Genomic DNA, 17,666 nt, shown 5'->3' with positions numbered 1-17,666 from the left:
TTTTTTTTTTTGGTATTTTGGTTTGTGGATGAGAGAGTTGGATGTTGAAAATATTTTGAAATTTTTTTGATTTGGACCTCGAGTCTCTGAGACTCGAGTTCCACGTGGGATGCCACGTGGAACTAGGCCAGGTCAAACTATAAAAATCGAGCATCAAAGACTCGAGGTATGAGCGCATAACTCGATTTTCTGAGACTCGAGGTGCTAAAAAAAAAAATAGTTTGAAAACGTTGACAACTAATTATATTGTTAGGATTTTATGGTTATTTAGCCATTTCGTCCAAGACAACACAGTCAAGGCCTCAAGGGTGAGTTACTATGCTCCAGCCAAAAAAAAAAAAGTGTTACTGTGCGTGAGAAGTGTTCCCCTATTCTTTTGGTGTCGGAGCAATTTTCTTGGGAAGTGTTTCCCTATTCTTTTGGTGTCAAAGCAGTTTTCTTAGAAATATCCTATTTTTTTGGTGTCAAAGCATTTTTTTTTTTATTATTTTCTGTATCAGAAATGGCAAAACATTCAAAGAGTGGTTTCCTCTTCCTAGTATCTATGAGATTTTTTAGGAGTCAGGGGGACAATTGCCCCTCCCAACCCCCCTGCCTCATCTGCGGTTTTCTTGGAAGTCTTTCCCTATTCTTTTGGTGTCAAAGCAATTTTCTTTTAGCTAAGGGAAAAAGACCAATAACATACACTTTCCAGTTGGGACTCCTTCCAGCTCTCCGGCAAGACCAATAGCTAGCTCCTTTTGCATCGATAATGCCACCATTGACTGAAACCCGAGAGACCTTGTTGAACAAAATCCAATTTTCCAGAATTCCAATGCTCCAATAATCTGATGGGGCAACAAGAGTGCCAGCAATCTGAAACACAATTTACTCTTACATGGCCCGGAAAAAACTATTGGTTTCAACAAGAAAGTCCCTCTAGGAACGTATATTGTGGCAGATCGAACAGAGTTGCATGCTGACCCCCATGCCCTAAGAAATGTAGCGTTGAGTCAGTTTTCCCATCTGCTCTAGCTCCAAAACTGACCACGTTATATGCTGCATTTGATGATTGAAAGAAGGCTAAGAAAATACAAGACAATACTATGAGTCTAGTAGCCATCTTATTTTGAGCGGAGAGTGAGCTAGTTTGATGAGAGAGGATCATGGATTTGGAGTCAATTTATAGTCTGGATATTTGGAACTACAGCTTGTTTAATATTGGTTTAAGTCTTAAATAAGTCAATTAAATGTTACTCTCACGGCATCAAGTACTTCAAGTCTTAATAATATGTACGGTGGCATTACGTTGTATATCTTTATTTAAAAAGAAAAGAAAAGAAGAAAACATTACTTGTATATTTTAAGAATAATCACATGATACACTAGTATTAAGCATCTACAATCTACTTAAGCCAAGCGATCATGTATACCAATTATAGTTTGTCACTTTGTCACGTGTGCATCAATTAATATAGCGCATATCAATTTATACTTCAATCTATGAATGGATGTAAAGAAAAATGCATAGTTAAAAGTTCAATATAATTATGTAACTCATTATCTAATTATTGTATTTGTAGTACGTTGGTGCCCTGGAATGACACATGTTTAAGAATAACAATGTGTTACTTGCGTGTCATGTGTAATACACTAGAGTACTAAACCTGAGTTTAACACTGTATTACATTGTAATCTAATTAATATATATCTATTGAGTTTTGTTTTTTGGTAAAAGAAAAGATAAGTAGAGAGGGGTGACCAGTATGGTTCCCTACCTAGGCATGGCCATAGTAGCGCTTTACCCGCTCCCGAGCAAGACTCCATACTCTTGGTTTATGTGAGAAACTTTATTTTTTAGGTCGATTGTTTGGGATGGAAATTGGATATAAGGAATACCAACACAGAGTTAGTTATTTGAGACTTTGAACCCAAGTCCTGAGACTTGTTGACATGGTATCTTACCAACTAGGCCACCTGGCCGAATGTTTGTATATATATATATATTGAGTATTCCTCATATAACAGGGCAACTGATTTGAGGTAGTAGTAGGCTAGTAGAACTATTTGATTATTGTTAAGTAGTGGAAAAAAATGAGCATTAATTAATGAAGATAATTTTTCACCATCAGGCATATATTCAATTAGTTTGATTCTCAAAAAAAAAAAAAAGAAAAAAAGTCGATTAATTTCTTTGTGCATTGGTGTCTCGGAATATAGACAGCATGGAAATACTTAAAAGACAATTGAGCTTATTATTATTATTATTGATAACCCACTTTGCAAGGATCACTTAGACTAATTTATATCGTCGAGTGTATAACACTCGCAGCCTTCAATGACAGTCATGTGAAACGTGGAGCATTAGCGGAGAACTGGGCGAGAATATGGATCATTCTCATGCAGAGGCAATAACATAATTTAATATTTAATATACCAGAACCAGAAGGAGTTCCCAATTAAAGAATGTGCATGCAGCTGCAGGGTCGTACCTTTACTAGCTCTTATTAAAGTAGTAATCACGGGCATTCATTCATGTCAAATGTGATTAGAATTTAGAACTACTAGATCCAGTTTCACAAGATAAGGAATTCCAAGTCCATTTTCCAAAAAACTTTTCCACTATTCTTTTAATTTATCTATTCGTTCTAATCTTTCCAAGCCTCAGGAATAAAATTTCAAGTGTTTAGTCTCTTGTAGTTGGAAAAAACTTTTCCACACTATTCTTTTAATTTATCTATTCGTTCTAATCTTTCCAAACCTCAGGAATAAATTTAAAGTGTTTAGTCTCTTGTAGTTGAAATTTTTTTTTACCCACTATTTTCTTTTAATTTATCTATTCGTTCTAATCTTTCCAAACCTCCGAAATAAATTTAAAGTGTTTACTCTGCATCAAAGACTCGAGGTATGAGCGCATAACTCGATTTTCTGAGACTCGAGGTGCTAAAAAAAAAAATAGTTTGAAAACGTTGACAACTAATTATATTGTTAGGATTTTATGGTTATTTAGCCATTTCGTCCGTGTTGTCTTGCACCCATTCACGGAATCATAAGCAATTATTTACACCCCCACCCCCAAACAAAAAAAAAAACACAAAAGAATCACGGCACATTTGTATTTATCATTTTTTTTTAAAAAAATTATCCCTTTTTTTTTTTTTCAGCATTTCAATTGATAGTCCCATTTTTTTACCCAAAATAGTTTTTAAAAGGTATATCCTTATACAGAACTAAACCCCTAAAGCCTCCATTATCTTTTTTTTCTCCTCCATCTCTTGATTTCTTTTTCAAACTCATAGATTTAAGTTATAAACCCAAATTTTATATACTTGAGAATAGAGAAAGAAAGTTTGAATCCTACCAACTTTTTAAAAAGTAATCAAGGTAAGGATTTATTTATTTATTTATTTATATTAATCTCTTACTTTAATGATATATGGTTGTAGTTAATTGAAAATATAGAGTCCATATCGAATTCTAAACGAAATTGTGTTGAAAATGAAGTAACTATGCAACGGCTTTAAAATACGGAAAAAGTCAAGAGCTGTTGAGTAAATTAAACTATGTTTCAAAATTTCAATCTTAGTTTTCATTTATCTTAGATTTTGTATGATACTTATGGTTATTTACAATTGTTTATTTATTTTGGGATTGGGTTCAAGTTATACATGGTCTAATTTTAAGCAACGTTACACTATTCAATAACTTGTTATAGAATTCATATTTTGAAACTCTCACCGTTGAAATACATGTTCTATATGTTCTTAACATTCATACTAATTTTTATGTCAATTGAGTGTTATTTACCATTCAATCCATAAACTCATCTTTTAAGCATTATTTTAAACTACAAAAACTTGAATTTAAACAATTGATTGATGACATGACTATTAATCTTTGATCACCTTGAAATTTTGCAAGTATGAAGAATATAAGGAAATAATGTAATCTAACGATGAATTTGTTAAAATTCATATTCAATTAAAAATTATTGAGTGATATAACATTGCTTAAAGTTACACTAGGTGTAACTTGAACCTAACCCTTTATTTTGTTATATATATTGTCTAATTTTTTTAGGTTTTTTTTTTTTAAATTTAATTTTTAATTTTGCCCCCTTAAACTAAAATCTTAACTCCGCCACTGGAGATGGGTATTTAATAAACCATGTGAGTGTACACACAAAAATGTAAAGTGTAACTTGAACTTAACCATTTATTTTGTTATATATATTGTCTAATTTTTTTTAGGTTTTTTTTTTTAATTTAATTTTTAATTTTGCCCCCCTAAACTAAAATCTTAACTCCGCCACTAGAGATGGGTGTTTAACAAACCATGTGAGTGTACACACAAAAATGTAAAAATTAGACACATGTAAATACGTATATAGAGTGAGTAATTTTTGTTAATATTATATTGTGGGCAAAGAATGATGTTTCTTTTTGTAGAACTTTTGCTCTGCGGAGTAGTGCAAACTCATGGAGCTTATATCATATGTGATGGGTTGTTGTATCCTAAGGTTAGCATGCTAGTGACTTGTTCTTCTTTTCTTTTCTTTTCTTTTTTTTCTTTTTTCTTTTTTCTTTTTTTGATAAGGCCAGTGACTTGTTCTTAGGTGGCCGTTTTGTTTTGCTTATGGCTGAATTGGGTCATTGGGCCCTTTTGAATCTTCCACGTTTGTAGGGTGAAACCCATAAGGGTCTTGTTTGTCCTTGAATTGGGCTTTTAGCATTCAGCCGCAAGAGGCCCCTTTCATCTGGAAAGAGATCTAGGCCTCAATAGCCTGATCTTATTTCCTCCGTAGATTTGAGCCTTTTATGCCTAATTTAGTCTCTATTAAATACTTTCTGCCTGCCAGTCAGATTAGTTGAGTTCAAACGTTCTGCCAAGCCCAATGCTTGTGAAGTTCAATCAGAAGTCCATGAACAAATTATAGTTTTGTAAAGTACCCTCCATATCTTCCAAGATTAATCACAAGAATTTGTTTTTCCCACTAACTTTTGGACACCATAACTGTATGATAGTGCTTGTCCAAGCTAATCATGTACTGTTCAGTGAAAATCTCTTGGTGTTTGAGTAAATGAGATGAAATAAAAGTTACCTATACCTTGAAATAAGCAAATTAAAGACACAAGGCTAATCTGTATGCTGAAAATTGGTTAAAAGAGGGTATATAATCCAATTTATATTACATCTTCCTATCAATCAATTATCAAGCCTCATATGTATAAATACACCCAAAAGTAAAACTAAACGGATGAACAAAACCTCTTGCAAGGTTATTTCCATAATGAAAAATTAACACTACTTGAATTCAAGAATGAAATTACATTCCCAATTTGGGTGTGGAAAGAATGAGCTAGCCTCAAGCTGTTAAAAACCTATCTAGAGTTGTCATTCACATTACTATTCACAAAAAAAACAGCTAAAATAATTAAAGACAATAGAGAAGAAAATCAATTTAGGAAAAAGAACCAACCAATAAATGGTGTGAGTGCCAATAACAGTTAAAGCTGTTTTAACTGGTGGTATCTTCTACTGCATTACCCCAGAAAGATCTTCAAAAACTGTATTCATGTCGGGCCTCTCAGATGCGGGAAGGATGCACCTTAAAGCCACATGTAGCATATGATCAAGAACTCTAGGAGGGTGCTCCACTTTGTGCCTGTCAAGAATCAGCCTGTCAAAGCACTCAACAGAACGATTTTCTCTTACCAATAACCTCACCCAGTCAGTTAGATCAACCACACCTGGGATCCCAGAGACTATCTCCCCAGAACTTTTACCAGTCAGAAGCTCTAACAAGATAACTCCAAATGCATAGACATCGCTCTTTAATGATGGGCTCGGTTTACTCGAGCTAGCAAACTCAGGAGGGAGATAGCCAAGGGCTCCTGCATTTAGAACTTGCTCGGCTGTTCCTGCTGGAGTCAATATTCGATGTAGACTGTAATCAGTGAGGAGTACATTTAGATTAGGAGTTTCCAATAAAATGTTTGTGGATTTGAGGTTTCCATGGGGTATTGCTTTCTCGTTATGTAGGAAGTTCAGACATCGAGCCACATCTACAGCAACCCGAAGCCGTTCACCAAGGGACAAGGGTGACAGTTTTCTTGGCTCCGCCTCTGTGGAAGATATTAAAGGCATGCAACATAATTTTCTATCAAATATAGGAATAACAAAGTCCGAATAAGTAACTTGGATAGAAATTTAGGAAAATGTATTCTCTATAATCAGTAGTCAGTCCTTTTTTCAGTCATCATGAGTAGTTCTATCAAATCATAGGTTTCTTCCAACAAAAAAATTGGCAGGAGTCAACTAAGGATACTGGCTCTGTACATGCTTTATGCAAATGAAGTGCCCAATGCCAATAGCAGATGTTAACTTAGAAAAGCCTTAGGGCCCAAGTTATGGCAGGTGCCAAGTTTTTGTGATTGCCATAATGTTTAATTGATTCCATACTTGTAAAGAATTACGTTATTGGGATATACATGAATGGATAAATTGAATCAATGTTAGGGTTCTAAAGTTTGTCAACAACTTTGATTTAAGGATTAAATAAGTTGTGCAAGACCATAGAAATATAGTGCATGCTTTTTTTTTTTTTTTTTTAAAAAAAAAAAGCACCAAAAAAATTCCCTATGTACACACAAATCCAAACCACAATTTGAAAAAAACATAACAAGAGCAAGTAGAGTTTAATGTGACTTCATGAAATCCAAGAATTCAAAATCTCCAAATTGATATTTCTAATGTTTCATTTTTTTTTCCCCCCATTTTTTGAATAAAGGAAATCCACTTACCGTGGTTTAGTTACTTACATTCAAAATTCTCTAACAAATACATTCCTACCATGGTATAACATATTAAAGGGCTGACTAAATGGACTCTTTGTGTTTCAATTCCAACTCCTTTTTATTAATTAATTGAGGAAGATAAGCTAATGAAGGCCTTATAGGTGTGAGTCTCAAGCCCATTTCAAAAAGAGTATTCTAATTCCATCTCTTGATTCATCTGCTAATATATATGTACAACTAAACTGTGAGTGCCCTGTAACGTATACCCAAACTTAGGGTTGCATAGTTTACCACTGCTTCCTACTCCTAGGACAAAAGTGCAAATATGGCCGGAGTCGTCTGACTAGATAATTTATTGCCAACTGTCAAGGAAAGTCTCTTAGCTACATTAATCCCATAAAGAATACCTAATAGTAGAAAATAACTAATAAATAATTGATAAAATTAAGGAAAGAAAATAGAATAAGACCATCATGAACATAGATCAGGTCTCATAGGATTGCCAGGCCAGATCCAGTGCAAGTGGCATAAAAATTCTGTCCCAGCTTTTGGATCTAATTGGTTGAGCACCAATCAGATTCCACATTATCAACCATCAGAGAAATTCCTCATTTCAGGAAGATGAAACTCTTCCATTCACCCGAAGGATATATAGGCTATAAATTTAAGGCAGCTTTGAGTTCACCATATTTCAGTACAGGCTATAAAAGGTGTGTCCATTGACTTGATATCCTATGAATTGAATTTCTAAAGTGAAAGAGTTCAAAAGATTCTAGAATGCATGTCTAACATTAAGAAGAAAGAAAGAATCTTACCTTGAAGATGTATTGCCAGAGACTGTGCATTGAAATAATGCGATATTATCAGCTTCTCATGCTCCTTTGGGCCCCAGTAGTAACCCTGCACAGAAACTAAATTTGGATGTTTGATGTTCCCAAGTTTCTTCACTTCCCTTGAAAATTCCTTCCTTCCTTTCACTATTCCCTCCCTTAACCATTTAACAGCCAATACATGACCAGAGTCAAGTGTAGCTTTGTACAATGTTCCATGACAACTCTTTCCAATGGCTTCTGCTGGAGCACGAGAAAGTTCTTCCGCTTTAAATAAAAAGGAACTATCAAAGAGATGTAAATCCCCAGCTAATTTATCTGGAGAACAAACTTTGAGCATGCCAGGAATATCAGGTAGTTGTTGGTTGTTAGAAGGTGATGGATTTGAAGATGAAACGAGAGACATGGGAGAAGATATTCCTGCCTCATATTTTACTGATTCTGGATGCCCAAGATTTTTAGGTTTCTTTACAACTGATGAAGTGTCACCAGCATCATGTGCAGATCTCAGTTGGGGTGATGATAATGTGCCTTGATCAAATCTAAACGAACCTAATGATGGGTCCACATTTTTGTTGGTTCCTGATCTATGAGAAATGGAGGAACTCCCTTGTGCAACACTTTTCTTTGCACCATTTTCTAATGAACTGCTTCTCCGACATTCCTGCCAGTGGGTTCTACAATATATCAATATGCACATAAGAGATATCACAGCAGTGCCACCAACCAAACCTGCAATCAGGGCAATTCTAACAGCAGTTGTCATATGAGGCCTGTGTTCTCTTGGAGTCAAGTTGGGAATACCATTTGGAGATGATGGCGAATAAGGAAAAATGAGCAAGGAATTTCCTGGATGAAATGCCGACTCAGGGAACCGTCTTAAGTTTTCAGGTACAAGACCAGAGAAATTATTAAATGACACATTGAATGCATTCAATTTATCTGTAAGGTCATCAGGGATGCTACCATCTAAGTTGTTTTTAGATAAATCAAGATATTCCAAGTTTTTAAACTTACTTATCCCTGGGGGCAAATGGCCACTCAATGAGTTTTTGGACAAATCAAGAGATACCAGGCTCAAATCTTCCACAGAACCTATTGAAGTAATATTTCCAATTTCTTGAAGAGGTATTGACCCAGAGAATTTGTTGCCTGATAAGTTAAGGTTAGCCAAATTGGTTGAAGTGAACAAGCTTGGAAGGAGGGCTCCATTAAGCTGGTTGAGGCTAAGATCAATCACTTTTAGTTCTGGGTAAGTACCCAATACTGGAGGAAGATCACCCACTAACAAGTTGTTAGATATCTCAAGAGAATTCAGCCTCAAAAATTGAGAAGTTTGGTTTGGCAAGTTTCCTGTCAATGAGTTTGAGCTTAACTGAATAACTTCAACATAATTACCCCAACCTTGGATTCTGGACAAGTTGCCCGAGAGCATATTATTACTCAGATCTATGATGGCACAGTGACCTACCGTGGCAGGTAAGGATCCAGTCAGTTTGTTTGAAGATAAATTAAGCTTCTTTAAATTTGCAGAGGTGATACTTCCCAATGGACCTGCCATGAATGTAAATTCTTCTTAAACTACAAAGGAAAATGGAAGAAATGGAGTATTGGAATAAGAACTTATTAGTTGCCAGCTATATGTACTGGATAAAAACCAACAAAGAATGACACATTCTACAGCAGAAGAAATTCTCTCCTGAACAGTTAAAAAGATCATTACAATGGGATTTATCACACAGTATACGTCTAAAAAGGATATTGGAGTACATCATCATGCAATGTAAAAGAAGCTATCATGACACAAGAGAATATGAGCATTGAACATATTTAAAGCACTGACTGGTATTGATGATGAACTTCTTATGATCTAAATTCTAAGATAGAAATATTATTAAGAATTTGAGCATCAGCAGCGATTTTTTTATGAAATCATTAATTGACTAATCCCTTTTTTCCCTTAATTTTATGTTCCAACAAAACAGTTAATGTTCTTATTTTGATCACCATTAAAATTCTTACTCTAAGGTCAAATTCTTGCCAAATCACTACTGAGATTAATCTAATCCTACACCCATTTTAAAAAAATAAAGAATAACATTCTCTTTTACCTCTGTAACCATCCCATCGAAACTTCACCAAAAAGTTAAATTACTGAGGTCATACACAGATCAACCTCGGTGCAGAATTTGGTGTAGATAAACATAAAGTCACAATAAGGTACAAAACCTAATACACAAGACTCAAAATTGGATTGACATGAATCATACCATTCCCATATATCTTCTCTGTTATATATGCTTTTCCTATACATGTTGCCATGCCATTTTCATAAAAAGGGAAAGGATTGACATAGACTGTGTTACTTTCATATAACTCATAGTTTCATTTAATAGAATAATGAAGCTCACTTAAGGTTTCCCGATTGGAACTTGAACATAAATACAACTACATATTCCCATTAAACCACTTTACTAGGATCTTCCATTTATGCGTATGTACAGAATTGCATTTTACAAGCTCACTTTTCCACCAAACAAGTGGGGCCTACATTAGACATCACTCCAGGAGCTGAGGAGTTTAAGAGGTTTCTAAGATGCACTTCCAAATAAACCAAGTTGTATAAAGGCTAACAAATTCTCAAATTTACTAGCGAGTCATTTAGATACAGAATAAGCATCATATTTTAATATCAACATAAAGACATAAAACATTAAAGTAAATTTCACCATATTTTCTTATTCTATTCTTAGCTTTCTATTAGTGTTAGTGAGTACTTGATACTAATGGTCTACTTTCTAAAAAGGTTAAAAGTTTTTCTAGAACGGATTGTTTCTAAAGCCCAGTTGTTCATGGTGATCCGGAACTGTTAATTTCATCAGTTCCAATTTGGTTAATTATTGTTGGGTGTGACTCCCACCTAGAGGCTCTTTCCTCGTTAGATGAAGAGTTCAGTTCTAGCCTGCTTTCACAAGTACAGATGGATCAATAGAAAACATCATTAGTAAGTGTGAAAAATAATAAAAGGTGTTTTATTTTATCAAAACAGCTGATGTTTTATAGTGGAATTGTAAATGCCTCTTTGATAATTTTTTGATCACCTCTTACCACGTAATTATTTGATACTTCAGAGAACACCATAGCTGATGTTCAGCCAAAAGCTTAAATACACTTTTAATCCCTAGAGTTTAGCACACGAGCAATCCTAGGAAGTTTAAAGTGATTGTTTTAGTCCCTTAGATGATGTGGATAAACTAAAACTGAAATAAGTCATCACTCCAATAGACACGTTAGGGAGTAAAAGTGATCACTTTAAATTTGTTAGGGACTAAATGCGATCACTTTAAACTTTAGGGACTAATATTGCTCACGGACAAGTTTAGAGACCCAAAAGTGTCTTTTGGCCTTAGCCAAATGCACTGACATTACTAGCAGAATAAAATGCATATAATCTACAGGAACATAAAACGCGGGAAAATAGTTTGATCTTTGAAGCATACTAGTCATCATATAACACAAGAAAGTTGTTTGAAGGATACTCATCATTTTGGTTATAAATAAATAAAAAAGTACACTCTACATGATGTCGTATCATTGTATGCCAAATTGTAATCTAAATACCTTTACAAAAAAGCTAGAGTAAAGTGTTTAAATGAAGATACCTTGGAGCTGGTTAAGACTAAGATCCAACTCAGACAAGACCATTGAACTCTCCTGGATAAGAGCTTCAGGTAGAGAGCCTGTAAATTGGTTGCTTCCAAGGCGAAGAACACGTAGAGAGACCACAAAACTGAAGGAAGGTACAGACCCCACAAGCTGATTATGACTAGCATCAAACACCTCTAAACTGTCCAAAAATGACAATCCATCATGAGCAAATGGCTCACCAACCAAGGAATTGTGGCTAATATTCAAATACTGAATGGAGGAGACGAAAGAGGTGCTCCCAAGTCCCAGATCCAATGAACCAGAAAACTGATTGCTGCTTAGGTCCACATGGACCACACTACCTATTTGGGACAAAAGCTGCATTATATCCCCAGAAAAGCCATTTGCTTGCAAATCTAAATACTTCAACTTTTCTAGTTTGCCAAAACCAGCACCAGCATTGCCTTTAAATTGGTTTGAAGAAAGATTCAAATACACCAAGTTGTTCAAATTGAACAATGCAGAGGGTATTGACCCTCGAAACATATTGCCTGAAACATCCAAATATTGAAGGGACTGAATTGAACCAATCATGGAAATAGTCCCTGTGAACTGGTTGTTGGAAATGGACAAGTTGGTAAGCATACCAAGGCCAGAGATAGCTGAGAAGCTAAACTCACCCACCAGACCCACATCATTGAGAGTAATTGATGTCACATGGTTATCACTACTGCAAGTAATCCCATACCAATTTAGAGGGCACCCATTAGAATCCGAGGACTTAGAAATCCATGAAGCAAGCACTTTCCCAGATGGGTCTTTTACAAAGCCCTTCTTTAGCTCCAACAGTGCTGCCAAATCTGATTGTCCAGAGGCAACTACTACCCACAGCAATATTATCGAAAAGATTACCTGCATTCCTTGATTACACAAAAAACCAACTCTCAAAAACTTCAAAAAGAGAAAAACAACAAGGAATTGAAGGAAAATGAAAGAAGGGAATGATACATAATCAATACCAGCAACAATAATGAGTAAAAAGCTCAATAAAAGCTGCTCTCTTTCACTAAGATAAAACAAAACAAAACAAAAAAACAAAAAAAAAAAGGAGCTGAGAAAGTAGTCAAAGTACTAATAAATCTGAGTTGTGAGAGAGAGAGTGACGAGTGAGAGTGTAGCCACTATAAATGTCTTACTATAAATTATATAGCCAGTGGCAGTGGCAATGGCACTGAACAGTGAGCTGTGAGAGAGAGAGTGTGACGAGTGAGAGTAAGTGAGGCAATGGGCATTAAGATTGGAATGGTGGGTAGTTGGCAATGGCAATGGTAGCTGATCTGTTATTATTTTATTTGAAGGTATTTGGATTTTGCAGATATTAAATACAGCTTCACTTTGGGGGAACACTTCTGTGGTTGTGGACTCTGACTGTTGAGTTAGAGCGTGGATGTGGAGTACATGAATTTTTCCACAGACATCGAGCACCGATCCCAATGCATTAGGCACCGTGAGCCCGGGTCAGTTAAGGGAAGAAGTAGACTGGACAGGCTTAGACCTTTAAGGGCATTTACCGCAGTTTTCTATATTTTTGTACTATTTAGATGGGTAGTAAACTGTGATTTTACTTATTTTTTTTTTAATATATCTTCTACCAGATTTTTTATTATTTTTCTTTTTTATTTAAATATTATTTTTTTATTCATTATTTATTTATTTTTAATAACTACATATCTTCTAACATTTTTTTATTCAATAACTGATTATTATAATAGCTAAAAACGTTTAAACTATGTATAGGAAACGCTACAATGTTCTCTACTTATAGAGAAGCATTGTAGCAATTCTTAAAAAAAATGGAGATAAAGAAACTATTGGAGTAGGTTTTTGGGTGTTTTCTCTCTAAAATTAGCTTTAAAGAAGCCATTGGAGATGCTCTAAGGAGATGCTCTCTCATGTGCTTCCAGTCATCCAATCAAGAACGGAGTTAGGACTACGAGCGAGATGGGCAAAATACACTCAAATTCAAATGCTTAAAAAATTTGTTATAGCCTAAACTTTAGTATTGTAGCTAGAGTAACCCAAAGACAACTATGTTTTTTATCCAAGCTTATTATATTGTAGCTCCATGTTTATTATATTGTAGTTCTAGAATAATATGTATATATATGTGTGTGCGCGTGCACGTATTTTTATCTCAAGCTTCTTTGGGGAACTTCATCAAACACTTAAACTGCAATTATCATATGCTAATACTTTAAGATAAATTTCATAAATCATTTAGAACCCAGAAACCCAAAAAAAGAATCAAAATTTAATGAAAAATTGAATAAAGAAAGTGTACTTTTTGTGAAAGCATGGAAGTATAGAACAAAAATGAAGCATGAAAATTCAAAACCAAGTTTTATATATTTTATATTTTGCTTTTTCTCATTAGGCCAGAGGGGGCCATTGCCCCCCTTGGTCCAAGCATAGCTTCATCCTAGCATCCAATACACATATACCACATCAACGTTTGTTGAGGTTATCGTTTTAAACATTGAAAAGGTAAAAAGACTGAAAAGGGCTTAGTTTTCGGTTTTTATTGGTTGATCCATTGATTCTGGCCATTTTTATCAGACCGGTTTAGGATATGGTTCCCAATTGAACAGTCTAATCCAATTTTCTTTTTGCAATATTCAACAAAAAATTTGAAAAAAAAATTATTTTTATCCATCATGTAAAAATTTGAATTTATGATATTCATTTCATAATAATTATTTATTATTATTATTATACCATAATATTAACTTTTACTATTGCTCTCTATATAAAAGAGAAGTAATAAAAAATAAAAATAAAAAAGTAAAAAAAGAACGTAATTGGGTATTAGAGTTGCCCATGCTTAGGGTCCGTTTGGATAGCACTTATTGTTGCTGAAAGTTGCTGAAAACTGATTGTTGCTGAAAACACTGTAGCAAAATAATTTTTAAATGTGTAAATAGTGTTGTGGGACCCACTTTTAATATTAAATATTGCGTGAACAGTGCGTAAACAGTACGTGAACAGTGCATAAACAGTGTATGAACAGTGAATTTTGTCCCCCAAAGTCAAAAATGCCGGCCTTTTTTTTTTTTTTTTTTTTTTTTTTTTTTTTGAAAACGTGAAGATCAAAACGCTGCCGCAACAAAACTTGCAATCCAAACCCACACTTAGTTTAAAATTCTTATGAGTTTCAAGATTACTAATAATTAGCTTATTATGTGTTGGATATAATCGTCCTCTTCTTCATAGTTTATGGGTTAGAGTCAGAAGAGTCATGTTGAAGAGAATAACAGAATATACACCCATGAGATACCTTCATCCATTTCTATCCAAAAACAAAAAAACAAAGAGAGATACCTTTTTTTTCCAAGATTACAAAATGATTAATAGTTAGCAAATCAACTCCTGCTAGTCTGCTACCTAGCCTCGCATGAAGGGTAACGCAATCGTGGGTGGCTACCACAGAGGACACGGGATGAAGTTGACAGGACAGGTAGAGGGAAAGACCATCTTGGCCTAGTAATGATTGTGACCGCAAACTATATTTTACCATACTTTTACAAATTCTTGTTACCATAAATTTTTATTAGTTTTCATTTGAATCTTTATTGATGGATATTATTTTTTTATTTATTAATAATTATTCACTTAGTAACATTGTAACCATAAACTATTTTATAATATTTTTACAAATTATTATTATGATAAATTTTTACTAGTTCTTATTTCAATTCACCATTAATTGACATCATTTTTTCACTTACTAATAACTACTTATTAGGTTAATAGTTTATAAAAATTTTTTTGTAATTCTTCTATTTTCCTTCTCGGTAATTTAATGGAAGTTAGGATTAAGCTACTTTTGACTATAGATACTCTCCTTCATAGGGATTGAGATAAGGTGCAATACTTACTTGATGCAATAGCTGTTAATAGCTGAGATTGAGAGTTTTAAAAAAAGTAACTTTCAATCTTAATCATTAAAAAAAAAAATTTAAGAAAAAAAAAAGATAAAAGTTTAAAAGTGAGAGTAGTACCCAAAAAAAAAAAAAAAATTGAGTGCGGGAATGGAGTAATTGCACCAAGTGGGGTATTGCACCCAATCATAATCTCCATCATTGGCATTTTCTCTATTACTATTATTGTGCATTCATTAATTACTTGGCAAAAAAAAAAAAAAAAGTGCTTCCTGTAACTTAAATAAACACTTGGAAGTAACTTGAAGGGTTCGATAATTTTGTAGCTTAATTGGCATTTCATTTCATTGTGTTGCTAACACCACCTCCACCAATACTGACGATATCATATTGTCACCATCATCATCATTACTGATGATAACATATTCTGTTAGACCTTTAAATTTTAGTGAATGTTTAAACTCTAAATTAAGGGATCTCACAAGGTGTAGTAAGTAACAGGGATATGCAAGCGAAGATGTTTTGCTGTGGGTGATGGTCAAGACATTTACATTTAGAATATAAGCCATATCATATAGATTCCACAGGTGGAGAGCTTAGGCCAAGAGCAAGTTCAGAGAAGCCAGAGCTCAAGGAATGGTCTGTCGCAGGCTTGAGGAGATCTAATAGGCAAGTGGGATCATTTGAATTATTCGAAGAGGAAACCATTGAGACAATTAGAAAGATTCATATATCATTAGTGCTAAAGATAAGTCAGTAGTACTGTAGTACTATATTCGAAATATCAATAAGTGAGATTTTTAAGTATGAGATAGCTAAGGCAATTAGAAAATGTCCTATCCCATTAGTGCCAAAAGGAGGGACAAAATTGGCATGGGCTACTGAAAAATCTGACAGTTAGCCATTGCATTGGAATGCTGAGATACATGATAATGCAAGCTTTAGTGTAATAGAAATAGAATGCATAACCTATCAAAAAAATAAAAGAAAAGAAATAGAATGCATAAGAGGTTGAAGAAAAATTTCTTTGGATCGCATTTTTTGTGTCACAACTTTAATGAATGTGTCATGTTGTAAGTACTGAGTAGTAGAAAAAAAATGTGGTTGAGTGTATGTGAAAATGACAAGTAGACAGTCACAATCTTTCACATAAAATATTTGTGAAAAATAATGTGGTAAAAAGTGTAACCTTAAAATTACTCGAGGTTGAAGGTGTTATTATAGAGAGTTACGTCGAGGTTCTTCCACTTAAAGGAAGAATTACAACTTTCTATGGTCACATCATCCAAAAAAATAGACTCCTACATAAATTCTTAAAACTTTCCTTCTTGCGTGTCTCTTGACTAAATGAAAAACTCACACTCTCTCTCTCTCTCTCTCTCTCTCTCTCTCTCTCTCTCCATTCTTTATTTCTCACTTCACTAAATTTAATATCCAATATTTACAAATTCTCCTCGATTTGTGCACTTCACATAATCCTTAGAGAAAACCCAAAACTTATTATCTCTCTCCTTATATTACCTCCTAAGTAAAAAAAAAAAAAATATATATATATATATATATATTACCTCTATTGATTTCATCTCCACATATGGGAGGACTCTTAAGCCAAAACCAACAAACTCTTTGCTACTCTATCTAAACATATAAAACTCCAACCATATTCCTTAGTGGACAAAGAATACAATATATATATATATATATATTTTTTTTTTAGGAATATCAATTATTTTTTTTAACAATGAATAGACTTTCCTTCCATGCAAAAAAAAACTCAAAGATGACCACGTCACCAAGAAAGCACAAACAAGCAACTTGATTTCAGAGCAGCGTACACTTAGCACTATTGGCAAGACACCAAGGGTTGTAAAGCTTAGGTGAAAAACATATTGGAAAAAATTAATTTAGGGTGTAACAAATTAATCTTTCCAACTTACAACAATAACAAATTAAATTATAAGATTTAAAAATATAAATAAATTAAAAACTCGACACATATTAAACCCAAATATAATATCATTCCACTTAAATGGGTTTATTACTTTTTGAAATCTCACTATTTAACTTACTACTTGTGGGGTCCGTGGGCCTGACAGCCACAGCCCATCGCAAAGTAGGCCCAAGGCCAGCGCTGAGGAAGACTGACCAGCCAAGGCTAAGTTGGGGAAAGCCTCTTTTTTGACCCACGCCGAGGACCTCTTCGTCCTCGGCATACTAAGGATAATTTTTGGGAGGGGACAAGCCCAGAGCAAGCTGTCACATTCACACTTAATGTATTCACCTAACCCCTCTGGCCGCATTAATGGGGATATAACCCCTTAGCAGGGTAATGTTGATCAGAGTGAACCACTTGAGTACCGATAAGGCCTCTGATGGGACGGACGGCCAGAAGAGAGGCGAATGGATGATCAACAGATGGAAGAAGGAGATAGGAAGATGAAGACTATATAAGAAAAGCAAGTAAAGTAAAAAAA

The 17,666-nt window shown here is 34.3% G+C and overlaps 1 protein-coding gene across 3 annotated transcripts; it reads right to left on the bottom strand.

Annotated features, from left to right (window-relative positions):
- Window positions 1-5,237: 5,237 nt before the first annotated feature.
- On the bottom strand, window positions 5,238-12,772 carry LOC112029847 (probable inactive receptor kinase At5g10020). Of its 3 annotated transcripts, none has more exons than XM_065773407.1 (4): window positions 12,451-12,772; window positions 11,269-12,174; window positions 7,592-9,160; window positions 5,238-6,104 (listed from the first exon to the last, which is right to left on the bottom strand). In XM_065773407.1, the coding sequence occupies exons 2-4, from the start codon at window positions 12,170-12,172 to the stop codon at window positions 5,515-5,517; spliced, it is 3,063 nt and encodes a 1,020-aa protein (XP_065629479.1). In that variant the 5' UTR covers window positions 12,173-12,174; window positions 12,451-12,772; the 3' UTR covers window positions 5,238-5,514. The 3 variants fall into 3 exon arrangements, with proteins under 3 accessions (XP_065629479.1, XP_065629480.1, XP_023918292.2); XM_065773408.1 differs by having other exon boundaries at window positions 11,269-12,320; window positions 12,451-12,545; XM_024062524.2 differs by lacking the exon at window positions 12,451-12,772 and adding an exon at window positions 12,274-12,320.
- Window positions 12,773-17,666: the final 4,894 nt, after the last annotated feature.

Source organism: Quercus suber, unplaced genomic scaffold, assembly GCF_002906115.3.
Source record: "Quercus suber isolate HL8 unplaced genomic scaffold, Cork oak 2.0 scaffold_74, whole genome shotgun sequence".
In the NCBI taxonomy this organism is placed as follows: Eukaryota; Viridiplantae; Streptophyta; class Magnoliopsida; order Fagales; family Fagaceae; genus Quercus; species Quercus suber.
This window is presented reverse-complemented; position numbering and strand designations above follow the sequence as displayed.

What these genes read in the sequence shown, in the direction of transcription:
- LOC112029847 (XM_065773407.1), bottom strand. Translation starts at nt 12,172, where the DNA reads ATGCAGGTAATCTTTTCGATAATATTGCTGTGGGTAGTAGTTGCCTCT. An exon ending in TAGTCTTAACCAGCTCCAAG is followed by an intron (nt 9,161 to 11,268) that starts GTATCTTCATTT and finishes CATTCATGGCAG; the next exon opens with GTCCATTGGGAAGTATCACC. An exon ending in TCTGGCAATACATCTTCAAG is followed by an intron (nt 6,105 to 7,591) that starts GTAAGATTCTTT and finishes TATCTTCCACAG; the next exon opens with AGGCGGAGCCAAGAAAACTG.